The 18,086-nt window shown below is 37.4% G+C and overlaps 1 protein-coding gene across 2 annotated transcripts in view; it reads right to left on the bottom strand.

The window, feature by feature from the left end:
- Positions 1 to 18,086, bottom strand: part of UNC80 (unc-80 subunit of NALCN channel complex) — a 237,327-nt gene that overhangs the window by 4,620 nt on the left and 214,621 nt on the right. For both annotated transcript variants that reach the window (XM_077154956.1, XM_077154955.1), the window contains 7 exons: positions 16,778 to 16,962; positions 16,007 to 16,172; positions 14,361 to 14,540; positions 11,357 to 11,495; positions 1,943 to 2,024; positions 945 to 1,056; positions 103 to 302 (listed from right to left, as the gene is read on the bottom strand). In XM_077154956.1, the coding sequence (XP_077011071.1) occupies positions 103 to 302; positions 945 to 1,056; positions 1,943 to 2,024; positions 11,357 to 11,495; positions 14,361 to 14,540; positions 16,007 to 16,172; positions 16,778 to 16,962 (1,064 nt within the window). The remainder of the gene's footprint in view (positions 1 to 102; positions 303 to 944; positions 1,057 to 1,942; positions 2,025 to 11,356; positions 11,496 to 14,360; positions 14,541 to 16,006; positions 16,173 to 16,777; positions 16,963 to 18,086) is intronic.

The raw sequence follows: 18,086 nt of genomic DNA, 5'->3' as shown, positions 1-18,086 counted from the left end.
CAGACCCAGACTTAATTTTATGCAATAAATTTGCATATTCAAATGGTTGCTGAAACAAAAATATGCACGGAGCAAGCCTCGTCATTTCTTCAGCATCCTCACCTGCTTGGGAGACAGACTGTGGAGATCAGCAACAACAATGGCAGGAGAAGAGGTGAGGACTGGTTTGTCCATTCCTTCTGGTTTCCTAGGTGGGGCTGGGCTACAGCTCTGTGGCTGGCTTGCGGCAGGAAGTATGTCTGTTAAAGCAGCTGCTGGCTCTGGCTGAGCCTCGATGAAAGTCACAGACCGTTTCTGATCTGCTGTAAGTCAGAGGTGAGGCAGTAAATAGCAGGGAAATTGAGGGGAATGCATTACTAATGCTTAATAAACACAGTGTCAATACTCATTTTAAATCAATGTTTCCTGGCTTCTCCTAGTGAAGGCATTATTGGTTTTTTAATAAATGAGAGCATTTTAAGACTATTATGTACAAATTTCAATTTTACCCCCTATCAAAGAGTGGGATTTGGGTAGAAAAAATCATTTTTATATAAATGGCCTAAAATCAAGATCTGCATACAGCATTAGGTTAACTTTATCAGCTGTTATAACAACTGCCAGCAGGACTTAAAAGTCCATATTATTTATCACTCCGTTGACTTCAGTATGACATACAACAAACCCAGTCCTTGGCTTGGGCAGGGGCGGGGTTGGGGCAGGGATAGGAGACACAACTCTCAATAGTCAAATTGCTTATTATCTGTGGTTTCTCTTAAGCTTTTCCATCCCTGAGTTTCTGGTGGTAGGGACGAGAGTAGGAGAGGATGAAGAAAAGGACTCTAAAATTATCTCGGCAACTTCTTCCCTTATCCTAGTGCTTCCCAAGGGCTGCTTATGTGCATTAGCTCAGTTTCTGCAGGCCTTCCTATCTGGTTTGCCTGGCAGCGTGAAGGAGGCCTCACCAGACGGCTTTGTTTTAGGTTGGATGCTCCTGCGAGTAGTTGACAGCCGAGCCCCATGGTGGTTTCTAGATTCATTCTGGGTCTTCTGACGTGATAGCAGAGGACGTCTGAGCTAAAGAGAAGAGGCACAATAAAGCTGGCAAGAGAACGCAGACTGCCTTGGAGGAAGCAGAGGATTCTGACTATAATTTGGTCCTTTATTTACATGTTTCTGTGGCTCTTATGATTGTTCCTTATATTTGTAGCTGATAAAACTTCTGTCTGCTTATCTGACTACAAATATTTGATTCTGAGATTCTCTTTCATCAATTCTATCCCCCAGCTATTACTCCTTTATATATTTTAAGAACATTAATTAACGTAATTTAAAAATAGTTACATTAATATAAGAAACTAATAATTATTGCTTACTAAGTCACCTTTTGCTCATCTCAAAGTTCTAGAATATATTCTAATGCTCAAAAAAGGTAGTTTATGAGAAAACCTCAGACGCTAGGAAAATGTCTGTTACCTGAAATGGTGCTGGAAAGCTCCCGTTGGACAAAATCTTACTTAGATTTTTATTTAGAAAATAATGAAAAAGAATCCCAACTAAAGAAATTGAAAAGCTAGTTTTACTTCCATTTCAGTTTTAAATTGAATCATTAATCTTGGAACGAGGAAGAAAGGACTACTCTATCTCTGTCTCTACACAGAATTGGGCCTTAAATCAACTTTACAACTAACCTACCTCTGTCAGTAAATTTGGCTAAGGAAGGTTTCTGGATAGGAAACAAATAGAATTGTAGCCCCTTACTCTGCTATGTAAACAGCTTTGCTAATAAGAAGATTCAGGTCTTGTAGCTTTCTCAAGCACTTACCATGTTTTAAAGTTGCTCTGAACTGCATATTTCAGGTGGGGAGAAGGCAAAATATAATCTTAATATATATAAGCATTAAAAATTGAATAGAGCTTCCATTTCACAGGATGACTCGCTTTACTTACAGGGTCTGCTTACCTGCCGCAGACCCCTCTTCCTCCCCAACGGCTGCTGAATGAGGAGGTTCTGTTGGCCAGGCTCGCTCTGTACACTTGCCACCCTGTCAAGCAGCAACAGCGTTAGTGTACCCTGGAGAGAGCACAGAAGACTATCCTATGGTAGATATCAGCCAAAATCATTTATATGAAACAGTCACTTCAAAGACACCATTATCTTTGAAGGATGGTTGGGAAAGAGTCCCTGGGATAGGATTTTCAAAGGTTTAGGAGGGAGGACAAGCCTTGTAGCCTCAGGCTGCCAAAATTGAGATTCTGTTTTCAATCACTGATGCCATATCTCATTCAACAAAACGTTGTTTCGATCACACCCCTGGTTTGGAAGCCACCAAAAAGGTTTAAGATGTCATATTCTAATCTCAATTTTTTTTTCCAAGGGGAAGGGAAAAGGTGGTGATGAACAAACACAAACAACTCTTTCACATGAATGGGAACACCTTTATAAAATTTCAATTTAAATGAAAATAAGATGGACGAATATCAAAACACATCAGACACAGATTCCATTTGGGTGAAGGGGCACATTCAACACATGTTTGCAGCCTGAAGTCTCTGTGACTACTGAGTAAATGCATAGTCACATGGGTAGACAATCAAATGTTTTTTAAAAAGGAGTTTTATATTTAAAAGGCTGACAAAGTAATTGAGTTGTCATTTCAACTCAGGAGCTTTAAGATCCAGTAGCTGCACTCAAACATATTGTGCAGTCTGTAAAAGCAACAACCTGCTCCTCCCAAATTTACTGTGCATGTGTGTCTTTTTTTATGCAAAAATGAATACTGTCATTGGTCACTATTTTAGATTTGGGTGAAGCTGAAAATACTAATATGATCCCATAATCCTTTTACATTCTGCATGCATGTAGAATAAGTATTTATAACGAGAGTGTACCATGCCCCGTTCTGTGGGTGATGCCAATGTGATTATTTGGTTAATAGGTAATTAAATTCTGTTTTGCTTTTGCAAAAGGAGAGTCATCTACAGATAATTTTCAGCGTAAAGTATTTCATAGAGAGATCCAGAGTCAGCAACCATGCAGGTAAAAGAAAGATTATATTCCCTTAATTTACATTTAAAAAAATAAGAGCTACCTAAAGACCTGGCTGAGGTTGTAGGGAGAGAAACAGATGGCAAGATGGACAATCAGATGTTTCCCCCGTTGTATTAGCAACTAGTCATCACATCATTGACACAGGCATGGTTTGTCATATTTTAAAAACCTGACTCATATTTCCACCAGAAGAAAATCAATGACTTCCAAATGGGTTTATTAAATTTTTATGAATTATGGACATATTTACATCATAATTACACCACTTGGGGTACACAACGTAAAATTGCAGAAATACTCAAAAGAAGTGTTTTTGAACTGTCATGTTCTCTTGAAGTTAAAAAGATCAATGAACAGTATCTTTGTATATATATGACTTTGAAGCATATTTTTATAAAGAGGGAAAATTACCCCAAAGGAATAATGCCATAAATTCTGGTAAGCAATTCAGACTATGTTACTGGCATATTTGAAATGACATCTCCTTATTAATTATGTTTTAACATGTGTCTGTTGAATTACCATTTGCACAAAAGTAGAAACAAGTTTTTCTCAAATACCAAGCAAAACTTTCATTGGCATTGATACTTCATTGACATCTAAATGTTACCTCAGTTCCCTTGCCCATAAAGGGAGGTTAATACTTACCACCTACCTCCCATTAAGGTAGAGAAGAGAAGTTAGTTGATGTAAAATGGTTTGGACATGAAAAGGACAGCATGCTTTCTTGTTTTGCATTTGATGTTTGTAATGAGTTTATTGCTTCTAGAATACTAAAAGGGAGTGGGTAATAAAATGTTTTGAAAATAACTGGGCAGAGAAAATGAAATCGAGGCAGTCCTCATGTCCCATTTTTATTCAGTTATCTGAGATTGTAAAAAAGAATGGTGCAAGAAAAGAAAAGAAATACATGTTTTTCAGGGAGTGTTAAATGTTAAAGCATAATGGTAATTTTACAATGATTATTCCACGGGAAGATCATAAGCATCAACATTTTCTCTGTGGATGGAGAGGCTTATGTCTAAGAAATGTTATCAAGTTTACAGCTTTGGTAATTAGTTTTTCTAGGTAAATGAGATAGCATTTCATCAGTGGAATGCGTACATCAAAGATGAAATTTTAGAACATGTCCTTGGAAATGCATCCCTGCTGAATTATACTCTTCCTGAAGATGTGACGTGAACATGTTTATATTTAGAACACACAGGCTGACTTACTCATGTACAGTTAGGAAACATTAATAATAAACTTTCAAAGAAGTTAACATCTGAAGAGTCATTTACGTAGAACATACTTCTTTTGGGGGGTTCTATATCTGATTTGAGTGTCATATGAAAAGTAGTTGCAATTTAGCTTCTCTCCACATTACATAATATTCATATCTGCTGGATTTGTGATGTATGACTACAAGATACATCACAAACTAAAGCCAATCAGAAGACTGAAGTGTTTGCACTAAGTGCCTCTCTGTATTATGCCCCATTTTCTATTTCAGTTTTTTTAAACAGCCCCATTATAATTCTTACCTACCACAATTGCAATAATCAAAACAAGTTTCTCTTTTAAAGGAAATAATGTACATTGTTTTACTCAATGATCTCAAATTTTATATTCCAGTAGGTTGTTGGATAACTTTGAATAATGGGAATATCTACTTCATATACGATAGTTATAACAAATAAATCTTAAAAGCTGAAAATTTTTCAAGATATGTCAGAGCACTGGGACACGGTCTGAAAACTTTTTCTTATGCAAATCCCTGGTATCCTGAAGTCTTGAATCTTGGCAATGAAAAATGATTGGTTTCCACTGTTTTGGTCAAGTACCAGGGAGGAAATAAGGATAAAAGCGAATAAAACTGTCTAAACTGAAGCTAACATCTTGTAACACATTTAGAAATAAAATCATTTCTTGCATTTTTCTGTCATCTACCAAATATCACCATGGCAGATTGTGTAATAATCTAGGTTGTAGAAAAGTAAATGGTACGCCACACAACTGGAGTGATTCAAACACTATCTACAAAGAACAAAACATACTTAAAATGCAACAAAGTAATTTATAAGCTAGCCAAATTTAGACAATGCCAGGAGGGTGACTGGGGGACAAAATACCTTTATCCCCCGTTTCGGAGTGCTGACCTGAATTATAGTGTGTGTATGCATGCACACACACACACACACACACACAAACATATATATGTATGTAGCTCCTAATGGAATATATACCTCCTCATGGTATTTCTTAAGGTATAGGCAAACAAGGGCCTTTCAGTAAAAGAATAAAAATTAATTTCACTCACATCGAACTACAAAAAATACATATTTCATAAATTAAAAAATCTAAGTAGAAACACTGGGTGAGGCCAGCACAGGAAAAAGTGAGCTAGTGAGTTTCACTGCTTTTATCTGCACTTTTAGTCTGAATTTTACTATGGTTAGAGAAACCCACAGATGGAACACAAGAAAGACATAGAATAGCCATTTACCCTGAAGTGATGGCCTTCTGATGAGATTACATAAAGCTGGCACCAACAGAGCCAAGAAGCATTTGTAGAGAACAGAGAAATAAACAGTAGACTAAATCCTACTTTCATGTATCCCAGTAAAACATTTTATTTAAAATTTACTGAGTCTCCACAGTAGCCAAGAAAATTTTTGGAGTCAGATTAAAAACAAGGATTAATCTGGTTCCTAGCTATCTCATAAGAACTGATTTAGCAATCATAAAGTATGTATCCATAATATCATGACACATATCTTCTCAGTCATTAATTGTCAGCTACATAAAAAGGCAATTTTAATTTTTTTCTCTGTACTTTCAAAGTATCTGCCAGGGTTTCATACTTGGAAAATGTGATGATCATAAGATAGGTCCTATTTTTTTTTCTTCTCACCTAGACTCTATAGTCTTATTCAAACTTGAGTCACTTTCTTATTTTCCATGGACATTAAAATTACGTTTGTAAATCAAATAGCATTGCAATCTGTTTGTTTAAGAATTGATTGTCAATTCCCGCCTTTCAAAATGTTCTAATGTGTCCAAACAAAATCTAATTCTCAAGCCTAATTATCCAGTCTTAAGTACTTGAATAACTTTCTATATGTCTCTATTCTTCTGAAGAAAAATTATGTCCAGGGTCTAGACAGGTAGGAAACATGTACAATGAGACTTTAAACCTCTAAGAGTAAAGAGCAATGCTATCCAAATAAAGGAACTCTCCCATAGAATATTTTAATTTATTAATTTCCAAAAGAAAGAATCATTTCTCCAGAGCATACAACTTCTAACAGGCTATTTCTAATGGTGAATCTTTTAAAAGAAACATTAGCACAGGTTAAAAAAAATCCTAGAAGAAATTTTCAATAGCTTTGGAAAATTTTTATTGGTTTCCACCTACTTATCAGGGTTATTTTAGGCACTTCCTCATTTAGCCCATCCAGTCCAACCTGCTTCTTTTGCCCAAAACAAATGCTCATTCAAAAGCAAATTCCCATGAAAGTTTAGCAAAATATTATGGGGAAAAAAGTAGGGTTTATTACTTTCCCTTAGAAGTATTTCCCAATATTCTTTAGGCTTTGGAGCCAGATTTTCCTCAGAACTACTGAGTTATTTTAGGTCCTGGTGCTCAGGTTAAGTGTAATTTACATGGTTAATAACCCTACTGCTTCTTTAGGATTTGGATCTGAAGTATAGAGAAGTTGCACACTCCAAATACAAAAGCCTGGAAACCAAACATAAAAGTACATGTCCTATTCTGTAAACCCACCTCTCCTCCAAAGAGAACTTGGTGATATGACAGAGCAAGAGACAGGATTTTTAGGGTATGGCAAAGGTGGATATGCTGCTGGCTGGTGGAATGTCACTGCATTAAGAGAAATACTGCAGAATCCAATAGGCATCTTCCTGTTTCTTGACCACAACTAGGGTGACTCACACCATAACTAAAAACAACTGTCACAGGAACAACAGATCAACAGCAGTCAGAATCCTGACATGATGGATTAATTCAGTTGTTAATAACCTCTATAGCTTTGGTTCTAAACCACTCTTACCTAGCAGGAACTTTCAGTTTACTCTTATTGGCACTGGACCCAGGGCAGACTGGATTAATTTGGGATAACTTCGAATCAATCACTGTTTTAACCCAGAGCCTACCAGAGAGGGTCTAATCCTTTGGAGAGTTCATAAAAAAAATCCGCTCAAGCGCCTGCCTTCTCTCACCAACCCTAGACTGGTATTTACTCAGCAAGAATAGAATGTGGCCTAATGAGAAAAATCTCAGCACAAAGCCAGCCAAATGGAAGTCTATTTAATATATTCTATTGCCGGAAAGCCACTGAAACTACATTCTAATCAAGGATCTCCTGTCTCCAGTGGACTTTTAAGCATTAAACAAACGCATTCTTTGAAGCAATGGTCACCATGCTAGGCTTGGTTCAGATCTCTTCAAATACTGTGAACAACGGAGATGCCATCTTGAGGAACTGTTTTGTTTCTCAACTTCTTTGTCTCCATAGCTCCTGCTAATGGAATTAAGTCTGCACTCTGCAGCACTTCGGTATTTTCCACCAATAAGAGACTGGTCTTTCAAGGCAAGGGCTTGCAAACACAAATGAATGTCATGAATTATGGGTCCAATAAAAATAAAAAGGAAACACCTGATAATGGACTAAATTTCCCATTTTCAATTGCAAAAGAAAATGTGAAATCTGAACAAGACGCAAATAAAAGAAAAAGAAAAAAAAAAAACACACAACCTTTCACAGGAACAGCCTCTCAACATTTCCTCATCCTTGTGAAAAAGCAATAAACACAGATTTCTTATACTCACTATATAATGCAAACCTTAAAGGGAATGTTTTCTCTTGACATGGAACAGAGGCAGTCTTAGGATGAACAAGAAGCATAACCCCTAATGAGGATTAGTTGAGAGGTGTGAATCAACAGCACAAGATTAGGAATGTTTGACGTGGTTTATCTGAGTGTTAAAGGTGCAGTCCCCCTTTCTGAAGCTTTCAAGGAATAGCCAAGAAATCGTATTATTTGCATAATAAGACTTATTTACTTACCAAGAAATGTTTGTATCTTAATTTCATGGCAAGTTTTGGAGTCACCTTTTTCTGGGACACAAATTCTTTACATAAGAGTTGTTTGAACACACTACTATAATAGCCAGCCAAATAGCATGCATCAAAGAGAGGTAATTATTTAAGTTATATTGGCATTGTTATTCTTAATTAACATCATTGTTTGCTTTCTTACTTATCCACAGTATTAACCTAAATGACCTGTCTTGATTTAGTAAGGGGCTTCCTGATGGTGAGGCATGGTATTCAAAGGCTTCAGCAAAACAATTTTTAAATTTTTTAATGAATATTATTGTGGGAGGGAATAATTAGCTGGGATAAATTTAACATTTGGTATATCAGATTTTTTAGACATCTATGGGACAAGCCCCTAAAGGAACTCCACAGAGTTTTTGTTTGTTTGTTTGTTTGTTTACATGGGCAGGCACCAGGAATCAAACCCAGGTCTCCAGCATGGCATCCACAGAGTTTTTAATACGCTTTTTAAGGCATTATGGTTGAGCTCTGAAGCTGAAAATGAAGGAGGGTTAGCTACACCTTTGACTTCCAGGCTCGGGTAATCATGAACAACAAAGGGTAAGGAATGGAAATAGATATCAAGACGGGGCGAGAGGAGACAGAGAGACAGAGGAGACAGGGAACAGGTAGTTTCCCAGCACAGACACCAATAGACAGGTAGCGTTGACACTGTACCTAGAGAGGCTGCCCTCAGCGGCCAGGCCCTGGGAGTCATCGAGGACATTAGGTTCACTGCAGGAGGGGTAGGGAAATGAAGCATTTAGGGAAAGAAAATGCAAAAAAAAGGAAAAAGGCATGCAATTTTTTGCTTTCAAGAACCAAAAATAAATTTCACGAACAAGGAAGGAAAAGGAGACAATCAACCATTTCACCTTGTGCTGGGTTTGTAAAGACATAGGACTCAAGGCAGAGGGAAAGAAGGGACTTTGGATGGATAAGACTCTCAGAGGAATGATCTATTTATTGGGCAAGTGTTGAGATTAAAATGTGCTCCAAGTGGTCACATAAGCTCTGAAATACTTTGGAGAATAAATCTGTAGAAGATGAAGTTATCATTCTTTTGGTCACCATTTACTTAGCTGTATTATTACTATTTTTAACCTGTTTTATGTACATGATGTTTCATTGACCTGGGGCTCTGCTTTTCTTTTGTGTGTTGTGACATTATCACACAGAAACCACTTACCATAAGCTGACACAACCAAATTTTTGGAACTGATACTATTAAAGGAAAGAAACAATCTGACTTTCCCTGATAATTATACAATGAAATACAAGTTAACAGAGGGAAGATACTAAAGAAAATTCACATGAAACTTGCATTTACTTCCTTACTCTCCATCCTCTAGTGACTGAAAATGCAAATGCCAAAAGAAGAAACCTGTCAGGTTGGTGAGAGAATAATTAAATAGTTTATTGATTTATTTGGATCCAATTGAACTGGGACTTGTGAGGAGAAGCTGCACTTAGTATTTTCTTTGGTATCTAGCATTGAGCTAAGCACCCATGAGGTACTCAATAAATACTGGTTAAATTGGATGGAATTAAACTGCAACCATTTTAAAAACTGGAGGGTCCACTCCCCAAAGAACTGAGGTTTACCTATTTGTACCCTGTTCCCAGGAAGGGGCTCAGTTTCCCTCATTCACAGAGGCAGTATCACCTTCACCAGTCTTCCAAAACAAGAGGCATGCCCCAAGGGCTTAATTATATTATTTTTTCTGGATTTCTAATACACCCACAATAGAGCAGTTTTTCTCCTGGAAATGAATTAACACATTAGGGGACAGGAAGACAGGGAACTTGTCTTGACAGACAGCTTGATTATTTTTGGTAGCTAATAAAAAGCTCATTTAAAAATCTCACAATTCCCTAATTAAAACTTTTTAATACATTGTAATTTGATTTTCTTTTATTCTCGATAGAACTTTGTATATTGCTGGTAATTGAAAATGACTTCATAGCTACAAATATTAACTTATAAGAAATTACATCTTTTTTTTGATGTTTTATAGGTTAGTACTGATTTTGTTGAGAGTTTGTTTTTAAGACTTTCTTTTCACAGGTAAATAACCAAATCATAAGTAAAACAGTCTTTTATAATGACAGGAATGCTTATATGTTGTCAATTTTTGTAATAATTAAATGGTACTTGCATAAGATCTTTCTTTCTTAAAAATTACAAAATTTACCTATTAATCATCTTTTATTGTTTTCCCTATTTTTTTATATTTTCCAAACTTAGGCTTTATTTCACAGATTTTATTTTATCTGTGTAGTTCATGAACTATTTAATAAAAGATTCTGACACAGGGTAAGTATGCCTGCATATTTGAACTTTAGAATGTGCTCTGATTTTTATTATTTTCTATGAATGAATTATTCCACACTGAATCTTTAAGTATTGAAAAATAAAGACATAAACAAACAATAAATTTTAAAAACTAGCTGAAAACACGCAGATCAATGCTTTGAAAAAAGGTATTCAATTCCTGAAATTTTTAATATCATTGGCTCTGAAACATAATATTTTGATTCTGACCAGAGACCATTTTCTATATTACAATTTTACTGTGTTTATATATCTTGGAAGTTTTTTTTTTTTTACCTATACATATTCTTTTTCTAAGAAAATATTTAAGAGTTTAGTCATAGAATCATAAAACTTTACATAAAGAATTTACCTTAAGGATCATTTTAGACAAATCCTCATTTCACAGATGGGGAAATTGAGAACTATTGTTAAATGACTTGCCCAAGGTCACACATAGTAGCACACATAGTTGCACAGGCCCTTTTCTGCTTATTTAAGCATCCCTACTTCTAACTGGATGCTGGTGACATATCAGAAGCTTAAACTTTACCAAATATATCAAACTAGTCTTCTTGCTAGGTACTTAGTTTAGCTAGTGATAAAACTGAACACAAAAATGTTACTTGACAATCACAAAGAAAACCATGCAACTATTTATGGGAAATTTTTAAGCAGAAACAATGCTTGGCTCAGAAACTGGGATCCTTTCTATTGCCCTAGCTTAGAAAACTCTCCGCAGTAGTTGCCTTAAGTACCCCGTTGAAAGGCCATTTGGTGAATGTGCTACCAATATCATTACCATTGCTTGCTTCTTTTTCAGCCTTTGTAGTATACAGGAGTGACTTTTCAGAATTTCTACCCTTGCCCCAAAATGCAGAGTATACAAGATTCATGGCTTTTTACCTCTGGCTGGGTAACATGCCCACCTCAGCCTGAGGTGCAGACATGCTGGAGACGTGGCTGGAGAACCGCCTCCTTCCAATGGCACTGAGGAGGTAAGCTTCTTGTTCACTTACCACACTGGGCATGCTTACAGAGTCATCTGCAAGGGGCAAAGGAATGGAGTGTTACAGAAATTGTGATGCTAATCAGACAATCAAAACCAAAACGTGGCTTGGGTTATTTTCCTGGCTTGAATACAACCTCAGGGCAGTCTAAAGCTTTGGGGGGGGGTCTTAGTTTTTATGTGTATGAAGGTACCAGTGATAACTCTTCATGTTCACACCTCTCCTACCCTCCTGTGCTACAAAAGGCTTCATGAATTAAATGCAAACTTCTGGTCCATTTTTACAAGTAGATTATTTGTGAAAGTTAATGGGAATTTGCAAATTAAAGATTTCGGAAGAGCTAAACTATACATTTTTAAAACATCCCAGAAATAGTTCAATAAGGGACTTTGTTATTGAATGAGTCAAGTATATTTCCTTAACATTCAAAAATTATATTCAGTGCATTTATTGATTTTTAGACTGCTTTGTGAAAGACTATTTCAGATATTACTTGGAAAAATATTTAAAAATCTACAAAGTTCAGGAATAAATGCTTATTCTAATCCAAAACTTAATTATTAAAATCTCATGTTCTTCATAGTAATCAATATATTCAAATACATATAAAAATTATATTTAGCACAGTATTTGCTGCAAGGTAGTCTCATTCTAAGTGAATTAATGTTGTTTTTGCTGAACAGTAAATACATTTTGATAAACATATTGGCCTTTGAGGAATTTATACTACTACCATATAAGAACAATCTGACATCATTTATTTAAAATTCCCTAGTGGACATATTTCTCACTGAATTTATTTCAAACCAAAGAGGTGAAAAGTGTTGAACTTTTAATATGCCTTATGATGACTGACTTGATATTGATTCTTGTTCTAGAATATTATTTCCTTTTCATACATATTCACAGAGCAGAAAAATAAGCAAATATGTTGTATGCCTAAAATATATGTAAATGTGGTAGACTGAGCTATTTGTATAAATAGATTGAGCTATTTGATCAGATTTTTTCCCAGATCCTATTGATTTCCCTCCCTTCTTCAAACTCATTTATCATTTAACACCAGTTACTCTCTCCATACTGTTTGGTAACTAATCATGTGCTCCCTTCCATTACCCCTTCAGTTAAATGTTCTTTGTCACAAATGGGACAAATGTCACAAATGTCCCCTACAAGATTATCTCTTGTATATATATTGAGAAAGAACATATCTTTCTCAAACTTCCTTGTGTTTCACTTGTAACCTGGTAGGTCTTATTGCAGGTTTGGTGACAGAATCGGTAAATAGTTTAATTCAAAGTAGTCAACAATATAGCTTTCATACTCTTCCCCTTACAAATATGTCCTCTCTTCAAAACCATACCATACCATTTGTTAGCAAACCTGCTTCCACTGGGATGGCTCTGATGTTTGAGAACAGAGATATTAGCAAAATATTGCATTACCTCCATTTTATCCCCTGCATTGTCAGCCTAGTTGTATGAGTCTTGGCTCTTGGCTAATGAATCTCTTGTTTATATCTTCTCTGCTTTTCTTCCCTAGCTCCTTCCTAGTGGTTAGATAATCTATTTATTAACCAGGTTACCTGAAAAGTATATTTAGTACAAGTGGTGCCATTTCCAGTCTCATTAAAAAAAAAGTGCTGGAGAGATTACCTCAAGCACTGAAGAAAAATATGTATTTACCTCAAGTTCTGAAATATTACTAGGACCTAATGGATACTCCAAGTGTCTGATCATTTGTCTCTTTCATTTTATTTGTTCTGTTTTCTTGGGCAAGATTTTTCAAGATTTCCCTAATGACAACTGTAGGGGATATCCATGAGCAATTAATTACTTGTGTCTACATGTCAGATGCAGGACAATATGATATTAACTTTGTTTTCTGATTAAACCTGAAGCTAGATCTGAAAATAGTGCTGAAATGTGTTTTGACATATCATTTATTTCTTCTCTCCTATACCACCCAAGTGTGGTGGGACATTAAGACACTTTCATTTATCTTAGTTAATGAAAATTCTAACCTCAACTTCTATTTCCATTGTTTAATTTTAGTTCAGAGTGGACATTTTTTTATTTGCATGGGAACTGCTGGGTAGAAATCTAGATTTTGTTTTAATTCTTAAGGTATGGACAGCACACTTTGCTGTAACTCTTATGTCAGAATGTTTTAAAACATAAGTGAAAAATAATCAACGCAATGAAAATCTCCCTTCAAGCAGTAAATAGAAAGTTCCACCCTACTTTTACACTATAAATCTACTCCCATTTGAGCATGCATATGAAGTGTTTTCTTGACTTGATTCTCCCTTGCTTTCTTACTCCATTCTCCCTTGCTTTCTAACTCCAAAGTTTTAGCACATGCATTAGAAGCTCTTGAGCTGACCCAATTATCAGGACTCTCTTAATTCACACTTGGGTTCTATCCTCACAGGACAGCTGCTAGTTTAAGTTTTAACTGGTTCAGCCAACTAGTCACTTCCTGGTATTGAGCATATGTGTTGCCCACTTTCTCTGCCCAGTGGGGTCATGTCAGTGGTGGTTAACCCTCTAAGCAAGGTGTACACGAGAAAGAGAAACACAGGCTCTTAGTTACTTAACTACAATTAAAATGAGGGTTAATAGAAAAGGACAAATACATAATATAAACTCAAAGAAAATTTAGGGCCGCTAAAGATTTACTTTTTCCCTGAGTTCCTTTTAAGTGACCAAGGATATCAAGGAATTTATAGAACAGGGATTACAAGTCATGAAACCATCACAACCTCATGATGAATCCTTTCTGTAAAAATGGCTAGGGAATCAGAACCGGAGAAGTTCTAAAGGGCCGAATCCCTTGCCTGGCTCTCACTCACCAAGCTGAGCTGTATTTCCCTCCCCGTTCCCTGTGGGATGACCTACTTTCCTCGTCCTCCTCATCAGTCCGACTGAGGGTGTCCTGGGAAGCCTGCTGGGAGGGCTCACTGTCCTGCTCCCAGACGGTGCCGGTGCCTGTGTTGGAGCGGGACATGGTGGCCAGACTCAGGCGATAAGCAGAGGTGGAGGTGCCCACGGTGCTGATGGACGTCTTCCCTTGGTAGGCTGGGGGATGTGAAAGACCAAAAACCGTACGTGGTAAACATGTGGAAGGAACACAAATATCTGCTTCAAGGCATTTTTTTTTTTTGGAAAGGTGGTTAAATAGTGTACCCCAGACAAATGATTATTAGGGCAAAGAAGCACATGGAGGTAGGGCTGTTAAAAATGGAGAATGGGGTGGGCCATGGTGGCTCAGCAGGCAGCATTCTCGCCTGCCATGCGGGTATCTGTCCATGCAGAAAAAAAAATGAAGAATCAGTGTTGACAACTGATTAGCTACCTTGTGAAAGCATACTATCTAACACCGTAAAATGCTTCCACATTGTTTTCCTTCTTACAACTTTTCTATTTCCTTTTCCAAGGCCAGTAGGATACAAATTTATTTTGACCTGGATTGTAGTTTCCAATTTGCCAGTTTTTGTTGAGAAATACAACTTACTTGACACAAGCATATGGAAGTGGTGAATAAGGTGTCTGATATGAACCTCGCAATAAAAAATCAGAATGCATAGTCAAAACAGTGTGCTTTCATACTCCTTTTCTGGAAATTGTACTTGTCAAAATATTCCTTGGTTCTATATCAGATTTTTTAGTATAAAGCAGAATATTTGAAAGGCAATGTATGGATTTTATCAAGATTGTATTTGTCAAACATTTTGGTCTTTTAACACACTGTCTGTAAAGAATAATAAACCTTCAGAAAGTAAAGGAAGGGGATGAGGGTGGGGGTAGAGAAACATGTATTCTGTATGTGGGTAATGACTGCCCTCTAAAGGCAGGAGATTTTTTCCTCTCTCAGCGGTCTGCTATTAAGATAATTGAAAAAATTAATACAATCCCACCGACATTTTTTAATAACCTAAGGAAAGTACTTCCTAGTGTCAACTCTAATTCAACCATTGCTCACCTTTCCTTCCCCGCCCCCCTGCCCAATTTGTAAACATTTAAAGGCTTTATAATCATACAGACCAGGGTTAAAAAAAAACCTCACTGCTTGTTTTCTACGTGTGTAAGTTATTTAACCTCTACGGGCCTCAGTTTTCCATTCTCTAAGTGGATTTTCTACCATGTACCTTGTAGGTAGCTGTGTGGATTAAACTAGATGCCATCTATCAAGTAATCTATGATATAACAGATGCTCAATGAATGCTAATCCCCTTCATCCCTACCAAAAAGGAAATCAAGGTCAGAATTTAAACAGGCTACTTTTTTTCTTTCAGTTAAATATTCTAAGAAGAGCTGAACAACTGAAATGAGGATTGAAAACAATATTTAAGAAGTAAAATCAAACTCCCATAACACCCACTTGATTTCAGTTTTGATGACGACCCTGATCGGTCAGATCTACTAGCACCTCTAAATGGCAAACTCATACATGGCTCCAAAAGGGCAGCGATCTGAGCAGAGGGATTCTTTGTAGGTGGGAATTCCATTAGTCAAACAACTTTAAAATGCCCATGCATCCGTACCTGATCCGCTGTGGACAGCCTCTTTTAGAATTTTTAGTTCACTGTTGAATTCAGCAATGAGCGAGCTCTTACACAAAGGGCGTGGTATGAAGCGTCGCTCCAGCTGGTCAGCAATATGTTGTCGGGCAGAAAGCTCTTCGTGGTTCTCAGCTGGCTGGGCCAGAAGCTAAAAAGAAGGCATAACATCCTCAGGGCCTCAATTTTCCGATCTGTACAATGGGCTATTGAGTGTATCTACGTCATAGGTGACTGTAAGGATTACATAAAGTAGTAATCCATGTGAAGTTCTTAAAACAGTGCTTACACAGGAAGTGCTGAATAAATAAACTCCCCAAGAAATCCGGGCATGAAAAGAACAGTAGATGAGTGTTAAGGGTTTCAGAGGGAAAAAAATGTTTTAATTATCCATCTTTTTCATATGTTTATTTAAAATCAGATCTGTGTCATGCTACTGAAGAAAGGAGGATATTCTCTGGGTCATTTCATTGGGTCTATCTTTTTTTGTTGTTGTTGTTTGTTTTCAGGGAGGAAAAGCAAAGTTTTATAGACTCTTCAAATGATCTCACTGTGACAGTTCCTCCAACGTGAAATTTTATCCTCTGGGATGTATTTTTGGGGCTTTTTGCCCTCACTGAGTCCCTGCTTGAGCACACAGCCACAGAAATGTCCCCCACGCCCTCCCACAAGCGTGGCTGCTGTAATCCTGCCTTAACAGAGAGTGGCACATTCACAGGGGCTTGTGGCTTCCAGGAGAGGAGGCGCGCTCCGCACCTTGCACTGGATGAAAGGGCGTAAGAGCACAAAGATGGGTATTCGGGTCCGCACGATGAAGTCCAGGAAGTCCCACAAGGCCAGGCCTCCCACCTTCCGCAGAGCCATCTCCTTCACTTGGAGGCTCAGCCAGTACCACTGGCTGCCCAGCTGCCTCTCGAAGCAGACGAGAATCACCTTCAGGGCTTCACACCAGCAAAAGAGAAAAGCGAGCCTGAGGATGGGGCTTCAGAGGGACACTGCCCACATCCAGCGCCCCTTCCGTGCCAGGCAAATTTCCCAACCTCTAAACCCTTTCCAGGTTTTCCAAAACGTTTGCGCATTCCAGAGTTAGAGTGTTCTTGACCTCAAGCCAAACATTTGTATGATAAACGTGCTTTGATTCTGATTAGGAAAACACAAGTATCTTTTTGAAGTACTCTTTTTGGAGTACTCTTATCTACTCTTTTGGAAAATACAGAGCAAAGCAAATCACAGAATCAGAAGGAAAATATCTTATAAGCACGATGTGCACCTAATCTTTTCCTGTTAAAAGCTCCGTCAGGGTGCTTTAGGATAATACCAGCATATCGCTCACATCCGAAGCAAAAACATGGATATTTTTAAATTTTATTTTTCCTTTTAAGCAGAGAAATTGTACATTTTTGTCATTAAAAATAAAATCAATGTAGAAATGCACAAAGTTTCAAAAAAAAGGAAGTCCTATCCCTTCCTGCTCCCTTCCCAATCCCACTTTAAACTGCTCCCCAGAGGTAATCAGTGAATGTGTTGTGTATCTTTCAAGATATGAGTATTCAATAAAAACTCCTCTCGCCAACCTCCCCCACCCTCCCCAAGAATTGTACATCACATCTATTACTTTTGGATTTCTCTTCCTCTGAGATTCTGGCAGGCCATCACAGCCATATTTTGTCTATTTTTTCTTCCCCAAACCAGATCAGGGCAAACTCGAGTATTGCGAAGATTATAATGGGAGCTTCCTTTGCCAGCCCAGGTCTCCCCATAAGGTTTGTCATGGGGCAGTCCAGGGCATCACACATTAAGGTCCATCTCAGCATCTAAAGGGCACACAGAAATCCTACTCCCTAAAGCCCTCAAGAGTCACATACACCTCTCCCGTCTGAGGGCATTCCCAGGGAAGAACCACATCACACAGCACAGAGAGAGGTGTGCTTTCTTCCTTACCCATCTGCCTCCTCAGAATCTCATGCTTCAGGGCAGTGTTCCTCTCAATTTCTCTCCCTCAACTAAACAAACAAACAGATGAAGAAAAAGCAATATTTTTCTTTCCCTATTCTGATTTTGATGA

The sequence above is a fragment of the Tamandua tetradactyla genome, chromosome 3 (genome assembly GCF_023851605.1).
Source record: "Tamandua tetradactyla isolate mTamTet1 chromosome 3, mTamTet1.pri, whole genome shotgun sequence".
Classification (NCBI taxonomy): Eukaryota; Metazoa; Chordata; class Mammalia; order Pilosa; family Myrmecophagidae; genus Tamandua; species Tamandua tetradactyla.
This window is presented reverse-complemented; position numbering and strand designations above follow the sequence as displayed.